Source organism: Nannospalax galili, unplaced genomic scaffold, assembly GCF_000622305.1.
Source record: "Nannospalax galili isolate Female #2095 unplaced genomic scaffold, S.galili_v1.0 scaffold568, whole genome shotgun sequence".
NCBI classification, from domain to species: domain Eukaryota; kingdom Metazoa; phylum Chordata; class Mammalia; order Rodentia; family Spalacidae; genus Nannospalax; species Nannospalax galili.
Genome location: NW_008359441.1, coordinates 170,348 through 189,727, shown reverse-complemented (window position 1 = coordinate 189,727; position 19,380 = coordinate 170,348). Strand labels below are relative to the sequence as shown.

The following is a 19,380-nucleotide window of genomic DNA, read 5'->3' as shown; positions in this document are numbered from 1 at the left end:
TGACTATCTATTCATAAGGCTAATATGATACAAACCTTTTCAGTGATGGCCAACTTAACAGCTGAAGCCATTCAGATTATAACTGAATTTCCTAATTCAAATAATGGAAACCATCAACTGAAGACCTATGAAGGAAAAAGATGGAACCCCAAACTCAACCCACTTTTACAGAGCTTTGAAAACTATGTCCTAACACTACGCTTTCTATGGTATTAAAGTAATTCCTTTGTAAAAACAATTAAAAGATACATTTTAAATATATCATATGATACACGTATGCTTTTTGCCTTTTGAGACAATGTGTCTCTATTTTCTAAATGCTGAGAGCATAGGTATATGCCAGGACAGGCTGGAGAATGGTTTGTCCCATTTCTCTAGAGAAGGTTTTAGCAGTTGAAGAATTTAAAGAATTTTAAGTAGCCTTTTACCTAGAAATCACGCATTGTTCCTAAATGACTTCTTGTGTCTCCTAAGACATCATTGAAATGAGAAAAAATTAGAATGAACTTAAAGGATTTTCAACTAAGCAAAACATAAAAGAAAATAAATATCCCAAAGACCAGAAAATCAGTGAAGTAATATGCAATCCATTTGTACACACAAAACAATGCTATAACTTGAAAAGAAAGTCACTGGAAATAACTAATCCTTAATGAATTCTGTGTGTGTGTGTGTGTGTGTGTGTGTGTGAGATGCATATTTGCATGTGTGGGTACATGTGCACATACACAGATGCTTGTATGTAGAGGTAACCCTGGACATTGTTCCTCCCTGGGTGTCATTCTTCAGGTACCATTCAGCCTTTTATTTTTTTATTTTTTGCAGCAGAGTCTCTCACTAGTCTGCAGGCTTGCCAAGCAGACTAAGCTGGCTGGCCAGTGAGGCCCAGGGAGATGCCCGTCTCTGCCTCCCCCGCCTTGGGATTACAAGTGTGCACCACATTTGGCCTTCTGTTTTCTTTTCCTTTTAACAGATTATTTATTTATTTATTTATTTATTTATTTTGTTCATCAGGTGCATGCAGGGGCCAAAAAGAGGGTGTCGGATGCCCTGAAACTAGTTATAGGTGGTTGTGAGCCACCATATGGGTGCTGGGAACTGAACCCAGGTCCTCTGCAAGAACAGCAAGCATTCCTGACTACTGAGCTCTCCATCCAGCCCTGTCATACAGCTTTTTAAAAAAACGTGGGTTCTGGGGATCAAACTCATGTCCTCCCTCTTGTGTGGCAAGCACTCTGAGCCACCTCCCCGGCCCCCAAGCTCTTCCTAAAGTTAGCAGTTTGAAGCTTTAAGCTTTATACAGGATGAATCCCATGCATCCCAGAGATGAACAATCATTAGAGGAAGGCCAAGGACTCCCTTGGCCAGTTTCCACAGAACTTGGTGAATCAAGAAGCCACTCACTTGTGCCCCGACTCATGAGCAATGGTGAAAGCAAGACCAAGCCCCGTGTCTTCGTTGATGGTGCAGCTTCGGTACTTGCTGCACATTCCACTGATAGGTGCAAACCCTATTGAAAGACCAATTTCAAATATTAACACAAAATGGGGTGTGGATATACATGATCATTTTTTATTGGGCTTTTTGAGACAGGGTCTCCCTGTAGCCCCAGCTGTCCTGGAACTCACTACGTAGACCAGGCTGGCCTTGAACTCACAGAGATCTGCCTGCCTCTGGCTCCTGAGTGCTGGGATCAAAGGCATGTGCCACCATGTCCGGAAATAGATCATTTCTTATGTCTTCAAAATGCTTCATGTGGCTTTAGTAGAATGGATTAACACATTTTTTTTTTGGTAGGAAAACACTGAAGGTATTTAGTTCTCTCTCTTGTGCAGTAATAAATGCGTATTTCACCCCTTTTGGCTGTTTTTAGATTCTGTCATTGATTGCTGTGCTTAACAACTTGATGGGTCAGCAGGTATACTGTAATCTCATTTTACATACAGAAAAGCATGTCACAGACAATTTATATGCCTTATATAAGCTTATTATTAGAGTCAGAGCAATTGATAACATGACAGCTACACTGTTGTATAATGTTAACTGAACAGTGGTATTATGGTTGGTCAAAATGTGCAGGACCTACTTGCAAGAGAAAGCCCCTTAGCTGAGGAACTATTGGCAGCTGATCACTGCTGGGTTGGGGAGAGTTGGTATTCTTTAAGGGAGTGATGGTAGATAGGCTAACCAGGCTCCAGTGGATGAACTCGCATTGAGGGGCATCTAGGTACACAAACTTGACTGGATAGGCCTTAGCATATATTACGGAATTCATAAAATCTGGTGGGGGGAGCTATCAGGAAAGTGTGGCTATAGGGGGTGCAGATGGGGAGGGAGGGTCTAAATATGATTAAGATATACTGTATGAAAAACACAAAAATTCAATAAAAATATATATTGTAAAAAATACGTCATCTTTTTCCAAATCAGAAAACATAAAAATATTCAGGCAATATATGAAGATTACGTTCATTTTTTTCTCATTCACTACAATGTAACAGGTGTTCTCACTCCCCAAAGTTACCTCCCTGTAAGAACAGTTATAACACATCTTATTTTGAGTCTATCTTGATTGACACTACAGTATGTGAATGTCTTTCTTCCCAGCTTTGAGAGCTAACAATCATTAAACAAGGCAGGATTACATACACTCTTTCCATACACATCAGTTGGCTGCATCCACTTCACTGCCAAGCCATCTGATCATCCGGGAAATTTTAACACGCCGGCAGGCATTCATTCTGTGGGTGGCTTCATCACTGTCAAAACCACCATCACCAAAGAAACAGTGGTCAAACACTGCACATTGTACTATACATGAATTATATGCCTCTGTGTGTAGTTATAGATTAGGAAACAGGCTCAGGAAGGTAAAGCAATTTGCTGGAGTCCTAGATCCAGGAATTTATGAGGCATATGCAGAGCCAGAGTCCATTTCTTTAAGCCCACAGGTTATGTTATTGAAGATAGTGACCCATGGGTCAGCTGGTGGGATTCCTGGCAGGACAGTGCCCCGTGAGACAGCTGCTGGTATCTGCTTGCTTTCCCCTAGTTTTCCTTATACTTTGACCTCTAGTCTCCTCTGAAAATCTTTTAAAAATATTAACAATATATTGGATTATTAACTGTTACTTTGCATCCTCCAAGCTAGGGATATGAGTGCATTTTTTAAATTATAATTTTTCTTTATTTTTGAGAATTTTATGCAGTTAAGTATGATCATACCCACCAATTTCCCTCCTCTAATTCCTGCTGCATGTCCCCAACATGTCCCCTTCCAAACTTTGTGTCTTTTTTTTTTTTTTTGGATAACCCACTAAGTTCAATTATTGTTGCCAGTATGTGCATAGTGTGGAACCATCCACCACACAGGAAGCCTACCACTGGGAGCACTCCTCCCCAAAGAACCATCCTCCCTCCCTCAGCAGCTATCAATTACTAATAGCTCCTCAGTAAAGAGTGGGGCTTGGAGAGCTCCTGCCCCATCCATGCTGGAATTGTGGCTGCCTTGATATTCTGCAGGTCTTGTTCAGGCAACCACAGCTGCTATAAGTTCATGAGTGTGACAGCCTTAAAAATCCTCCTATGGAACAACTCCTAAAGCTGTAGCCTTTCTCAAGACAAGGATTAAGTGGCAATTTTTCAAGCAGATTTTATAGAGAATGGAGACAATGGAGAATTTGAAAAACAGAACATGGAGGTTTTATAAAGGTTAATCTCTAGATCTAATATATCATAAGGAATTAGCAATACTTTTGAAGATAGAAGTGTTGGGGGAAGGTATCAATCATTTAAACTTATCAGTGCTTACAAATTTTATATCAGTCTGGCTCACTGGTGGTGGTATAGGTAAACTGACTCCCAATTTCTACTTCTGCCAATGTAACCTTATGAGGCACAGCCTCACCCATGGGTTTATGCACGATCTACAACTGCTTTTGCCCTAATACAGCTAACAGGAATGACTGCCACAGAGAACTATGGTCTGCCGAGCATAACATACTTATTCTGGGACTCTCTATAGAGGAAGTTTGCTGACCCTAACCTGACCAATCTAATTCATCAAAAACCAAGGGTTACACATCTACTACCCACAACTTAATGTATCTGACAATACAGGACAGATGAAAAAGATACAGTAGTGATTCTAGGTGCCTTGTTCACAAATGGGAGAGCTGAGTCCTTCAAAGCCAAGCAGCTTGCTGACGAAGGCACCGTGACACAGCCAGTATCATGAAGCAAGTCAGTTTCCCTTCAGCTTCTCAAGCTTACAACCATGGTGCTTATGCAATGACCTGCAACCATCAGTGATCATCAACTGGGGCAGTAAAGAAAAATACAAGTTTGTTCATGTACAGACTCCTCACCCCAGATCAAGTCCAGTTAGAGAGAACACCCTTTGCCAGGGAACAATGAAGGTATTTCAGAGTTTAAATATAGTTATGTGCTGCATAATGGCCTTGGGCCACAGTGGGCACATGTATGACAGGACTCTGGTGTCATGGGAGCACAGTGTCTAGTGACATCATAGCCATCTTGGTTTGTGTGAGTATATTCTATGACCGTCACACAGCAACACCATCATCTAACAACACAGTTCTCAGAATGTGGCCTAATCTGCAACTGACATGTGCATTAGGACTCTGATATGAAGGGAAAGGGCCACACAGCCAATAGAAACTTTTCATCCTGTGCTTCCAGCTAGCATGCGTATGTCAAAGTTCTGGGCACACCATACCTAGTGTGTCACATGGTTCATTCTTCCAAGAACAAATGTCAAATCCCGTGAGAAGAATAGCATGGTCGTGTCTCTTCCCGTTCTTCCCAACAAGGGCAGACTGCCACTGACAGAAGCTGTTTAGAGACTGGTCTGCGTGGTGATTGATCAGCAATCCTCTCTATGGGAAAAGCACAGACATTAGAATGCAAGGATTTTACCACAGAGCTGAGAGTGCTGATGTTGAATCTCAGGCAAGCACAGACATATCACCTTTCTAGTGGGAAAGGTCAATAGAGGAAAATACTTAAGCCAAAATAGGAGGAAAAAATAAACGAAACTCATTAGTAAAAAAAAAAAATCTAGCTTAGATTGATACAATTTTAAAAATAAATTCAGAATTTAAGTATGTGCTTTACAACCAACTATATTTCTATTATAAGGAACGTCTTTGTTTGTAACAAGTTAATTCTGATGAAAGTCAATCATTTCTTCAACAAAGCATAAGAAAAATAGCAACCTTAACACCTTCTGTGTGACTTTTCCAGCAAAGTGTTTGATATTTGAGAAGTTACAATCAACAATCAATACCATGTAAGTTTACTGAATGAATAACAAGACTCTAAAGTGTAAGACAGAAACTACCCTTAAAACAATCATTTATCAGAATGTTTGCTTAGACTATTGAGTTGGGTCAAGTCGACTGTTTTAGACAATCGCTTTTCAGTGAATTAGGATGCTGCTGGCTTTGGTATCCTTGGGCAATGTGCAAGTGGTAGACTAAATACAAAAGTGTCTCCCAAAGAACACATACCCTATCGTTTTTAAATTCCAGGAATAATTTGACAAGGCATTAACCTCTGTAGCTCTACACACCTGGGCAATTAGATCTTTTTTTTTTCTTGTCTCTGCCTCTCTGCTTTTCACATTCTTTATTGGGGTTAGAGTTGAAGAGGAAAAGCCTCGGGGGCTTTGAAAAATAGTCTGCTCAATTGATGAGATCCCTACTTCAGAAAAATACAGCTTAAAGATCAAAACACCACAAAGCAGAGAGCACCATGCAATTTAACTCATTAGTATACGTTCTGTTTTGTAATTTGCCCGATTCCCGTCTTGCAGCTCACTTGCATGGTACTGAGGCGACCATAGATCAACGACAAGGATTTTCCGATGACTTCCTTTCAATACATTCTTCCTGTATACACCTTAGTTATTACTTAGTAAAGCCAACCTATAAAATCTAAGTAGCCCTAAAAGTCTATGACCAAATCCCCCTTCATGGCAAGGCCTACATACTATTTATATATAGTTGTTACATATTTTAACTACGTTATATATGTGTTTGATATTTACAAATAACAGCTTTGTGATACCTTAGTTTAATGATTGGAATACACACACTTTTTAGACTGCACTTTCTTTGAGGAGATGGTCAGCATGCTTTCAAATTTGAGACTCAGTTGACTAGTGCCTGCATTAGCATAGACTGGCATCTAATAAATGTATTCTGAATGGCAGAAGGAATGAAGAAATGAACCACATTTTCTACTTACAGGTTCTTCTTCCAAAAGAATGAGGCTCACCACCACTATGTTGATGTCACTTCCAATGGCCCCATCTTTAAACAAACTGGAAACCTGTTGGAACAAGTGAAATCCAATCATCTTTTCCAGTTGCAGTCTTGAATGGGAAGGATCACTAGGACATGTCAACAAGGGTATAAGCCTCAGTTTTACCCAAAACTTGTACCTATGGAGGTATTTTCTCAAAACTCAATTATTTTTTTCAATGAAACCCTGAAGCTGCATGTGTGCCATTCTACCCATAGGAGAGAATTTTATGGCTTGAGGCGCCTATGGGGAGACAGAAGGGCTCCTGACGACCTCTCCTTACCATGTTCATGACTGTGAGGATGTATGTGGTGATGTTGCCCTTGCCGTGCTTGTCCACCATCTTGGTGTCTGCCACCACGAGGGTTTCCACGTTGAGACCCTTTGGTGACTTTCCCGCTGATCTTCTGGGCCGTCCTACACCTCCGTATTCATCAAACCGTAAATAGGTGTCCTCAGGGGGAGGTTTGGGGGCATCTACGGTGGACAGAGAGCATTTGGAATAGAGATCAGCAGGGGAAATCTGGGTAACACAGGCTGAGATATTGGAACACGGGGAGGGGAAAAACCATGATACTCTTTACAGTGCCACTGGCAGGAGCCACCATCATCACTGGCCCCAATGCTTTGCACCTGAGATTCATTCAAGAGACATTTAGGTGCTTGAATGTGTAGGCTGATGGAGAGGTGAACATATAGGTGTATTCAGTAACACTAAAATGTTCTGGGGAGTTAAAGCAAGCAAGCTAAAATTCTAATTGGCAAACAAGACAGGTCAACAAAAATCAACGAATGAATGAGAAAACTCTTAATTTTATTACTCTACTATAAAAATAGATATTGCCCTTCAGGCTGACCCCATGGTAACACTTTATATTTTCTAAACAAATATAAACTCCTATGAGTCACTGCTCATGTCTTATACATGTCTCATCAGCAACAAAATTAAATATAGCAAAATTGACTAGTCAAGAAAGACTTTCTGATTGACACTGACTAGTCATTAGGGAAATAAGTCAGGGCGTTATTAAAACAGTATGTTAAACGTTAAAAAATATAGTTTCACAACTTAATGTCATTGATAGTGGCCACCATGTTTGAGTAGAGATCGGTCAAGACAGGCATGGCACCTTTAGTTAATGGGGGGTGATAAGTCCATGGGTGACCTGGAAAGAAAGGGGAATCTAGAATGCACAGGACAATAGCCCTGTACTGAACTAGATAGGAATATTTTATTTCTTTTGTTTTGATTGTTGAGACAGAGTTTCTCCATAACCCCAACTTGCCTGGAACTCCCTATAGAGACCAGGCTGGCCTCAATCTCACAAAGACCCACCTGCCTCTGCCTTCTGAGAGCTGGGATTAAAGGTGTGTACTACTACTCTTGACTAATATAGGAATATTTTAATATTGCAACAACTGGTATAACCATAGTGGTAAAATCAGATCTCCACAGGCAGAAATGTTTACACTAGGTCATTTAGCATTCAATTTAAAACCCCTGGCTCATGGCTTAAAACCTCTTGACCCTTGGTCAGAGTAGCCTTTTCTTTAGGACGTGGCATCTACGCATAAGCTTGCCATAATGATTAGATTTGATGTGTCACATCAAACATATCAATACTACTACAACTATCATAGCTATAGCACCATTATAGGTAGGTGCTCAAGGGATCTCTTCGTGGGATAAATTGCCTCAGAAATACCAAAAGCCAATGAAAAGGGTTTAGAAACATTGTCTTTAATATCTAAAGGTGTTAGTTCCCCTTCTGCCTGTGAGGAGTCTTCCTCTCTGTTTGTGCTGAGCAGTGTGGTACCCAGTTCCCTTTTGTGGCAACTGAGTCAGTGGAATGTAGCTGGTGAATACAGGAATTAATAGTAAGTCACCGAAAAACATGTAAACATCTTAGAAACAATGGGAGTATATAAATCTGCCTTTTTAACTTTAAATCTTATGAAATGTATATACAAAGTATTTCTGATGAAAATCTATTCTCTGAATTTGCACTGAGCCCTAAGACTAAAATAAACACTAGATTTCTGGAATACAGAAAGAGAACCTATAATCCCCTAGGAGCAGTTTGTTACATCAATTACATGTTAAGATGATATTTTGTAAATAGTAGGTTAGATAAAATGTTAATAAAGGCAGTTTGCTCTTAAATTTTATTATTTAGAGGGTTTTACATGTGTATGTGGTAGGTTTGTGTGCATGTTTGTGTGTCGTTGCACATGTGCACATGCATGTGGGGGCAGAGCTGGCATCAGGTGTCTTCCTCAGTCCCTCTCCATGTTATATACTGAGGCAGAGTCTCTCAACTGAACCCAGAGCTGATCAGTTCTGCTGGTCTGGCTGGCAAGCTAGCATGGAGGATTTCCTGTCCTGACCATCCCAATGCAGGAGGACTATGGGTGAGCCACCCAGCATTTACATGGGTGCTGGGGATCCAAACTCAGGTCCTCATGCTTGTGCAGGAAGTCTTCACCCCTGAGAAACCTCACCAGCCACTATTTCTGTTTCTTTTTAAAGACAGGGTCTCACGTAGCTCAGACTAGTCTTGAACTCACTATAAAGCAAAGGATGACCTTGAACTGATCTTGCTTCGCCATCTGAGTGCTGAGATTATAGGTGTACATAACTACATCTGGCTTAAACTTTTTAAAAACATAACTGTTAGAAAATTCAAAATTACAATTGGAACTTGTTTTATATTATTGGACATTGCTGGTCTAGAAAAATGAAAAAGGGTCTGAAATACAGCTCAGTTGGCACAGTGCTTACCTAGCATGTAAGCCCTAGGTTTGATCCCCAGAACTGGGTGGGGGGGTGACTGAATGGGACAGAACATTTTTTTTTTGAGACAGGGGCTCATTATGCAGCTTAAGTCGGCTTTGCACTCACAATCTTCCTGCCTCAGCCCCCAGAGCACTGGTATTACAGGCATGTCCCTCCCACTGACTCACAAGTTCTGCCCGAGTTCCCCGTTCACTGCTAGCTCTCCCATAAGCCCGTATTCTCCCAAGAAGTCTCCTCTTTGTGTGTCTAAAGGGAACAGCCAGCCTACATTTCCCTCTGATTGTCTTCCACCATAGGAAGCTGGATGCTTTTCCTAAGAGCACAGAAACCAAGGTAAGATTCGGACCTGCAGTTAGAACTGGGAGTTGCTGGACTGGAGAGAAGGCTCAGTGGTTCAGACCACTGACTGCTCTTGCAGAGGACCAGGGTTTGAATCCCAGCACCCACATGGTGGCTAACTCCAGTTCCAGGGGATCTGAAGCCCTCTTCTGTTCTCTATAGGCATTATATGACATGTGGGCACTTCCATACATGCAGAAAACACAGTCATACACATAAAACAAACTAAAAAATATTAAAAACTGGGAGATGCTTAAAGAGCAAAAATGAACCCCTATCTGCATCTTTCAAAGTTAACCGTACAAGAGCTGCTCAGCCAACAGCGGCTTGGCCAGATCTTCTTCAGGACAGCATCACAGTACAAGCTCAGCATAGCATCTTTAGCCTGCAAAGTCAGCATACCCAACTGCCCCAAAGCCTGCCCATCCAGGCCCTCTTAAGAACAGAACAAGAGAAAGTTTCCTTACATACATTTCTTGCGTCGTCCACAAAAATGTTGCTTTTGCCACCTTCGATGGCGGTATCCTGTCTCTTGGCTCTGGGATGCGGGGGGATTGTGACTTGGGGAATGACCAAGGTAAGTCCAGTAGGAGCCAGGGTAGTCTTGGTACTGCTGGACCCTCTTCTCTGCTGTCCTTTTGTACAGTACATGAGGATGGTGGCCTGCAGGGGAGCTGTGGTCGTGTTCCTGGGCCAGCAGCTGAGGTAACGGTGAGATGAGGAACTCGTTGTTTCGTGTCCTTATCAGACCCGACTAAAAAAGCCAAACACAAAACACATTCACCATTCCATGAGGCCCTTTCCTGGGTTGATTCTCAGCATCTCTGTATGGATTACTTCCCATGGGAGAGCCTGTAAAATGCTTGACATCTGTCATCCCACTTTTTAAATATTTTATGTATTGCTTTTATTTTATGTGTATGAGTGTGTTGCTTGCATGTGTGTAAGTGTGCCTGTGTTGTGCAATGCCAGCAGAGGTCAAAGGGTGTTGGATCCCCTAGAACTGGAGTTATGAATGGTTGTTAGCCGACATGTGGAAATCAAACTGAGGTCCTCTGCAAGAGCAGCCAGTGCTCTTTACTGAGCCACCTCTCCAGCCCCCATGTCACACAAAACACTGCAATTATTTATTTATTTATTTCTGGGGGGGGGTATACACCTACATGTGCAGAGATCAGAGGACAATTTGTGGGAGTTAGTCTCTCCTACCATGTGGGTTCTGAGGACAAAACTCAGGCCATCAGGCTTAGCAACAAGCCTCCTTACTCTTTAAGTCATCTTGCCAGCCCTACCATGCCATTTTTATTGGCACCATTACATCTTGCCATTATGAGTCCCATTTTACAGAGAGGAGAACCAAGGCTAAGATGGTAAGTAGTAAAGCTAGGACTGTTAATCTACCTCCTAAACTAGTGCTAATCATGACTAATCTATTAATCATAGTTTTTAGTTATTTCGTGGTGGTGCTACAAAAATAAGACCAGGGTCTTACACATGATGAGTGTATCATCTGCCACTGAACTACATTCCCGGCTGCCAATCTTTTTTGCAATTACTTGTGTGTGTTATATGTATGGGGGGGGCATGCTTCCGTGCACATATGTGGAGGATATAGGAGAATTCTGGATGTCCTGCTCTGTCACTCTCTGTCTTATTGAGACAGGGTCTTTCACTGGACCTGGATCTAGGCTGGCAGCCAGCAAGCCCCAGTGATCCTCCTCCTCCATCCTCACAGCCAATAGATTATAGGTACATGTGGCCATATTCATCTTCTTATGTGGGTGCTGAGGATTTGAACTCAGGTCCTCATGCTTGCAGAGCAAGTGCTCTTTCCCATTGAGCCATCTCTCCAGTCCCTTGGCTGACAATCATGGTAAGTGTTCCTGAAGGGCTGAGCTATAGGATTTGTCTGGCTTTGGGTAGCAGACACAGATAAAACATAGATGGAGTAATGAACTTAGAGACACTCCACCCTTGAGTAGTTCATAGCTTGTGTAGTGAGAACAAGGCCTTCCATCTTGGTTTCATAAGCTCTAAAATAGTAAAACGGATTCACAAGGATGGCTGAGGAAGGAGTATACAATATCTCTAAGTGGGAGGTCCAGGGATCTAATGAGTTGCTTTCTCATGAAGAGATCTTTCTACTAAATTAAGAAAGGACACTGGTGAGACCAGGAAGTCACAACTTTACCTTCCATGTTCATGGCACAGCACATACTGATATACCAAACACTGTACCCATGGCATGCCCTTGACTTTCAGCACAGGCTATACTCTCTCTCTTCTAGATATCAGAATTCCCCAGTACCCAGGCCTGTTGTGGACAATGGGGTCTATAGACCAACAGCTGTAGCCTTTCTCTAGAACCTAAGTAAAGCAAATCCTTGGGTCTCACCCCATACCTATTGAATCTTACTAAGACCACTAAGGAATTAGTAAAATCATTGGAGTTTGAGAAACACCAATTCAGGCCTTTAAATTTGCTGGCCATTAGCATCACCTGAGTATTTCAGACACAGCCACATTCTCCCAGGGAGCATCACTTTCCATATCACTGGTACGTCGGCCTTTTTCTTTTCTAACCATCCAGGTAGTTACTGGACTATCCAAACAAGTTGTTACCCTGTGCCCTAGACCTCATCTTTTACATGTGCAATCTGGGGAGACTTCAACCTGCCCTGATCACCTTACAAGGTCAGAGAGAACAAGGAAGGCAGACGTCCTGATACACTCCAGGCTACAGAAATTTCAATGCTTGATAATGAGTCACTGAATTGGCAAATTGACATTGAGCACTTTTCAGGCAACAGGCTGGGCACACAAGAGCACAAAGAAAGGCAAAGCACATGGCTGGCTGGCTGGGCATGTGAACGCACAGTACACTGCAGAATGCTCAGGGAGGATGTTGGAACCAGGGCAGTTCACCACAGGAGTATCACATCAGCACCTCTGCCAGGCTACAGGATGCAGTGGGGTGGATGAGTAGCTTTCATTTATTAGACCCATGTTAGGGTTCAGCTTTGCATTCCTAGAAGTCCCAGAATGTGTGATTTGGTCCTGATTTTCTGGCCCCACAAATGTTTGCTGTGTACTTGGAAGCTAAGGGCTACAGTACTGATCTATCTAGAGCTTCTTGCCCAAGCACACACTGGGCACTAAGTCCTGGTCTTACTCTAGGCATTGGTGTTTACAAAACAAGCACATGATAACTATCAAAAATATTCATATCTCATGGAGATTATGGGAGAAGAGGATTCAAAGGATTAAACATTTAAAATAGGAATGGAGAGATTCCAGTTTTAAGACAGTCAGTTCTCTTCTTTTACCATGCAGGTCCCAGGAACCTAGCTCAGGCCATCAGTCTTGGCAGCAAACCTCCTTACTAACTAAGTCATCTTGCCAGCCCTACCTTGTCATTTTGACCTGCACCATTACATCTTGCCATTTAACTCCCATTTTACAGAGGGAAGGACCAAGGCTAGCTAAGACGGTAAGTGGTAAAGCTAGGATTGGTACTCTACCTGTACACTGGTGCTAATCACGACTGATCTATTAATTGTTATTTTTCTTGTGTTCTATGGTGGTGGGGATTGAATCCAGGGTCTTACACATATAAGCAGTAAAGTGCTTGCCTTTCAGGCATGAGCTCCTGAGCTCAATCCCTAGAATAAACATTTTTTTTTTTTTAAAGCTGGATACAGTGGCACAGTTTTGTAATCCCAGCATTGGGGAGGCACAGACAGGAGGATTATCTCTGGGGCTCACTGGCCAGACAGCCTCACCCACTTGGAGAGTTCCAGGCCAGTGACAGACCCTGCCATAGAAAACAAGGCAGAAACTTCCATCTCCCATCCTGATCCTTCCTACCTAATCTCCAGAATGGTCTCCTCAATGTCAGTTAGAATCCTCCTCAAAGATAAATCAAATGCCTGTGTCTCAAGGCTGAGGGATCATTGTGGAAGAGGGGGTAGAAAGATTGTAAGAGCCAGAGATGGTGGATGACCACAGGGCAACAGTTTTCCAGACAGCTGGACAGTTGCTCATATGAACTCACAGCAATGGTGACAGCGTGCACGAGTCCCATGCAAGCTCAAGCCAGACAAAAATCCCAGCATTGACATGGGGAGATGGGTAAGAAACCCCAACTCTGCCCGAGGAAGTCCTGGAAAGTGGTGGCTGCTGGGGTGGGGAGAGTCAATCTCATTTAAGACTGCAGGGGATGAACCACAACAAGGGGCACAAGTTTGACTCTATAGGCCCTATAGGCTTCGATGGATGGATGGACGGGTGGATGGGTGGATGGATGGATGGATGGATGGACGGGTGGACGGATGGATGGACGGGTGGACGGGTGGATGGATGGATGGATGGACGGATGGACGGATGATGGATGGATATACAAATGGAAGAATGGTGGGTGGACAGTGAATAGATTGACAGATGGATAGATGCAAGGAGAGGTGGAGGAGTGAATGGGGGTGGATCAATGGATGGTAGGAAGGAAATGGATGGGTGGATGGATGGATGGATGGGTGGATGGGTGGATGGATGGATGGATGGATAGTAGGATGTACAGATGGGGGAGGGGGTAGAAAAATCAATCACAATATATTGCATAAAATTTGCAAAAATTCAATAAAATATTTTTAAAAGATACACACACACACACGTGTAGTCATCTCTTTTCCTAGTCTCTAACTCCCCATAGATCCTGCTAGCTTCATTTGTTCCCCACCCCTCTCTTGCACCATACAAACAGAGCACTTCTTCCACACTTTGGCCCAATTAATCCGGCCACACTAAGTGGCTTTTTGTACTTCTTTTCTTCACCTGAAGTTTTCTAGTAATGTCTTTGACTTCTGCTGCTGGTCACTGATGTCACAGCTTCTATGTTCTCTCTTCAGAGAAGCTATGCTGTGACCCTATAGAAACTACTCTGTCCTGAGTAGTCCAAGAGACTCCCAAAATAATACAAGCTATTGCCAGAGCCCCTGACCTCCCAGAACTCAAAGGCAAGGCCCTACTGCTGAAGACAGGTCACAATTCCGACACAGTACTTGGAGCAATGGAGCAGGAACTGACCTGGAAGCCTTTTCCCTGAAGTTTAGCTCTCATAGCTCTAGAGGACACTATGTAAGCTGCTAAGAGATAAAATCAATCAATGGTCCAACCCAGTCCTAAAGCCAAATAACCATAACAACTGGCACAGCATGCTACCACTGTTGGTGCAGTAGTGGCACTGTTATATGAGGGGTAATCAACAGCTATCTAACTGGACTTAAAGCCCTCCCAATGGGAGGGAATTCACAGGTGGCACTGTAAATACAGCCAAATACACATGGCTGGAGAGGTCATAGGTCCTAGAGAAAACCCTGTCTCTGTCATATCTCTAGACAAATGAAATTTCTTACCATATCTTAAATATGAAACCTTATATTTACAGACAAGTATATAGTATAATACTCATCAAAGCTTCTTTTTGCAATAGACAGAGGTTATTGCAGAGTTCCAGAACTGGTCACGCACAGAATATACGTCTCAGAGATGCCCACCCCTAGGTAACATATCTACAGTGGAACCTCTACACCTAAGGCTCACAGAACATAGAAAAGGGTTAGAGCGAACACTTGTTCATCCCTTGGCTCTCAACAGTGAAGCTTCCTTATGCGGCAGCGTGTGATACACATGGAAGGTCACAACTAGCTAAGCTTTACAGAGTAAGAGATTGCAGTGTGTGTCTCCTTGTTTAGGACCGCTGTATTGAACCTCAGCCACCCACGGCTCACGAACCACTGTGGAAGTGGGGGGCAGAAAGACTGTAAGAGCCAGGATTGGCCCATGAACACAGGAAGCGGAGGCTTTCAGGCCACTGGAAGCTTCTCGTATGAACTTGTGGCAATGGTGGCATCAACCATAGGACCCATGTCAACTCAATCAGATAAGGGTGCAGAGTGGAGGGACAGAAATGGGAGGCAGGTGGCCCTGGCCTGGGAACTGTTAGAGAGTGCTGCTGGTTGAGGAGAATAGACCTTCCTTAAGATCTCTAGGTGGGGTGAATAGATTTCTGTGGGTGGGCTTGCCCCGAAGGACATCTGGGTAAAATGCTTGACCAAATGGGACTTGACATGTATGGCAGAATGCATGAGGCCCAGTGGGGAGTGGGGGCGGGGGCATGGATGGGGGAGTGGGTCTAAACTTGATTAAGAACTGTTGTATGAAATGCAGCAAAGCTCAATAAAAAATGTAAAACCGAACAAAGCAGAAACGACTCTGTCCGGACTCCAAATGATCACAAGCCACAGTCGGCTGTCTCCTTGTCTCCAATGAAGGAAACAAAATTCAACTCTTCCTACACACAGTACCCTGCATGCTCTATGATAATGTCGACTGCACAGGTATCCCTGGTACAAGCCTTGTGCTATCTGACAACAAATATTTGTTTCTTAGTCAACAAATAAGAGCACAGGTCATTCTGAGAGGGGAAAGGGTACCAGGCTTAGGAAGATCAGGATCAGAAATTTTTTTCAAGGGTAAGGCCAAGAGCATCCCGTGCAATGTCTTGTTCAGCCCTCACAACTACCTGGGAGGAAGGCTCAGCGGTCACCACCACCGGAATCCAGGTCCCCATTTCCTCACAACAGCCGTCTCCTCCAAGCTATGCAGGCCCTTCTTGGGAACTACATGCAGTTAAAAGGCACCATTTACAGTTCTCCCCAGAGAGAGGCATTAGCTGAAGGAAAAAGAAATGCCTCAAAAGCCCTCCAGCTTTCCTAACTTCCTTACGTAGTTCAACTAGCATCAAAGACTTAAGCCACTTAAGTGCCTGAACTGGACGAACCGGTTTGGAAGCTTTCTGTTTTCCTGTATTTCATGAAAAGTGTATGGTGCTCAATGGCATCAGGAAACTTCTATGTTGAGAAAACAATTTAAAAAATACTTATTTTGAGCCAGGATGAAAAGAAATTAAGGGGACACAGAGTGTCCAAGACCGGTTGGCTCTCTCACCAGCTTCGAGTCAAGAATCCCAGGACAATTGACAACCTGTGCCTTGAAGGAGAATATTCTCTTTATATAGAGAATGTCAAAATGGCAGTGAGATGCCCTGAAGGTCAAGCACATGTCGCCTTTCTCCCTTCCCAGCTGCAATTTTCTAGGAGTGTCACAAATCCCATTTATAGCAAATAACATGTCTTAACCCCCAACCCCTGGGGGTTAACTTTTAAGACCCAGGGTTTTATCCTATCCGATGGTAATCCTATCACTTTCGAAGGCATACTATAATCTCTTTTATCAAAAAGAGAAGAAAAGGGAGAGGGGAGTTTCTTAGCAACCTTGGAGATGTAACTGGAAAGCCACTGAAATTGGTTATGTGGGTACTGCGAAGACCCTTAAGTGGGACTCTCCCCGGAAGCCCACGCCTACACCTGAGTGGATCTCACCTTTTTCCTTGAGCAACTGTGTACTAACCCTAGTGCTTAAATCTATGTAAAAATATTCTCCTAATTAATTTCATCCCTGCTTTATATCGGGTTGTCCTGAAATGCCTCTCTAGGGAGAAGAGTCCCTGCTTCATCTGAGTGGAGATCTCTGTAAAGAACTCCTTAAGCTCCTGTGGGTAGTGGTGTGGCGCTGCATCTCCAGCCCGCATGCTCCCAAAGCTGACAGGCACTGGATTCACACAGTTTAGTGTTCCAGACAAGTATCTAAAAGAATTCTTCATAACAAAATGAGAATGGAATAGTACTAGATAATTAAGTAAAGAAAATACTCTTTCTCTAGTATCTTACAAAAAGCAATGGAATCTAACAAAAGAAACATTTTATAGCTGATTTAAGCCTACAGTATCGGAATGGAGACATCTATTTGTGGGAAGTGGGAAGTATTTTAATTACTAAATGCCTGGGATGTTCTGGCTGAATACTGGTGAACACGTGGCTCCTGGTCTCTAGCTTCTAACTGAACAGAGTAAGCTAAGATGAAGCTGGTAAGTATCAAAGATTAAAATCACATATCCATTAGTGAGCAGAATGGAAAATAAAGACCAGGACTCTGTGAGAGATAATGACAGAGGCTGTGAGGACTGGGGAAGGTTAACTTTCTAATGGGATCTTACAGGGGGCATTTCTAAGACAGACAAGGCCATTGAGTCCAGAAGTTCTTTATGATTCGTGCAGAGGAGGCCATGGTGAAGTGAGACAGTGACGTCCCGTGATGAAGCTGGGGAGTGTAGGACCCAAGTGCCCATCAGAGGAGAGGATAATGGCAGCCCTGGGCTCCCTTTAGAATAGAGGACACAAAAGCCTCAGGGCCACTGAGATAGTGACATAAGCTCCTGGAGAGGGGAAGAACTGTACCAAAATAGCAAAGATAGAAACAAAACAAAACAAAAAATGAACAGAAGCAAAAAGAAAGAACAAACAACAACAAAAAAGAAACACCAGCTTTCTTCTCCCACCACCGGGGGAGGCAGGGAGAAAGAGCTACGTGGCGCCCCCTACTGGACTCTCTGCAGAAAGACCAACCTGTAAGGATCTTCTTAAACTTCAGTTTAAAACTTAAGTGCATACTAGCTACAGCGTGATTTCCAATTCAGATAACTTACCATCTCCTACCGTGTAGTGAACATAGTTGTGAATATAAGCCAATGAAAAAATTTAAATCTTTAATGAACCTTGATTACTAGCTAGAAAAATGAACATCAGTTTTGCATTTAAGAAAAAATTTAAAAGATAAATGAAATACAGCAGCTATAAGAATTTAGAAGTTGCTAAATAATTAAAATAGCAAATTTCATACAGCATTTAATCATACCCTTAATAAAACCAACTAACTAGCTCTGTGCGTACATGTGTGTGTATGTGTGTGTGTCTGTGTGTGTGTGTCTGTCTGTCTGTGTCAAAAACCTTTAGGGAAAAAGCTGCAAAATTTCTCCAAAGATCAAATTTAATTCTTTAAAAAGCTTTAATAGGGGCCAGAGAGATGGCTCAGCAGTTCAGAGCACTGACTCTTCTTGCAGAGGACCTGGGTTTGGTTCCCAGCACATACATGGCAGCTAACAACCATCCATAACTCTAGTTTCAGGGGATCTGATGCCCTCTTCCAGCCTCCACAGTTATTGCACAACCCAGGCAAACACTTATACATAAAAATAAGGCAAAAAATATAAAAAGTTTTAGTGGTAACAGGAAATAGCAACTTGAAGATTCTAGAAATACCTGACAAAATTAGTGATGATTGGGCACAAAATTAACTTTAAAAGTTCAATGTTAAGAGCCTTAAAGATTAATGAAAATTAGGAATTTATAAGCACCTTCAGCAACTTGTATCCCAAGGCCTGGTAAAGAAAACAAAAACAAAACAAAAACCAGCCTTAATGGACTAATGACACGTGCCACACCTGAACCAGCACTACCAAGGGAATGATTATTCAAATCTTAACCAAATCTTTTGAAATGACGATAGAAAGAGTTCCATGGCTGTATCATCCTGCTTTTCTTTTATTAAACTGTAACTGATAGATACAACCAAATGGCCCCCAGAAATCTGGCTGGAAAAATATTGAAAAAGACTTACATTTGAAGTCATCAATCATTGAATTGTTTGTCACTTTTTAAATTTTTATCCCAGCCATAACATTTTTTTTAAAAAAGCTCTTAATTCAGCCAACAATATCATTCTTTTAAAAAGATATATTATTTTATCCAAAACACAGCAGTTAACAATACATAACTGACTCACTGCCCAAGGAGAACATCCTAAAGGAAAGATCCCAGATCAGAATATATGAGAGGCCTAATTAAGATGGTGTGCTCAATATAACAGAGAAATCTGTGGAGACAGCAGAGGGAAAGGAAGGGGTGAAAGTCTGAAAAAAAAAAAAAAAACCCGCAGACGGCTTTTAATGGGGAAAAACCCCG

The 19,380-nt window shown here is 42.5% G+C and overlaps 1 protein-coding gene across 1 annotated transcript in view; it reads right to left on the bottom strand.

Moving 5' to 3' along the window:
* Positions 1 to 19,380, bottom strand: part of Adamts18 (ADAM metallopeptidase with thrombospondin type 1 motif 18) — a 161,630-nt gene that overhangs the window by 79,050 nt on the left and 63,200 nt on the right. Inside the window, exons 4-8 of the mRNA XM_008822946.2 lie at positions 9,935 to 10,217; positions 6,611 to 6,804; positions 6,271 to 6,354; positions 4,739 to 4,898; positions 1,405 to 1,510 (exon numbers count right to left, since the gene is read on the bottom strand). Of these exons, the coding sequence (XP_008821168.1) occupies positions 1,405 to 1,510; positions 4,739 to 4,898; positions 6,271 to 6,354; positions 6,611 to 6,804; positions 9,935 to 10,217 (827 nt within the window). The remainder of the gene's footprint in view (positions 1 to 1,404; positions 1,511 to 4,738; positions 4,899 to 6,270; positions 6,355 to 6,610; positions 6,805 to 9,934; positions 10,218 to 19,380) is intronic.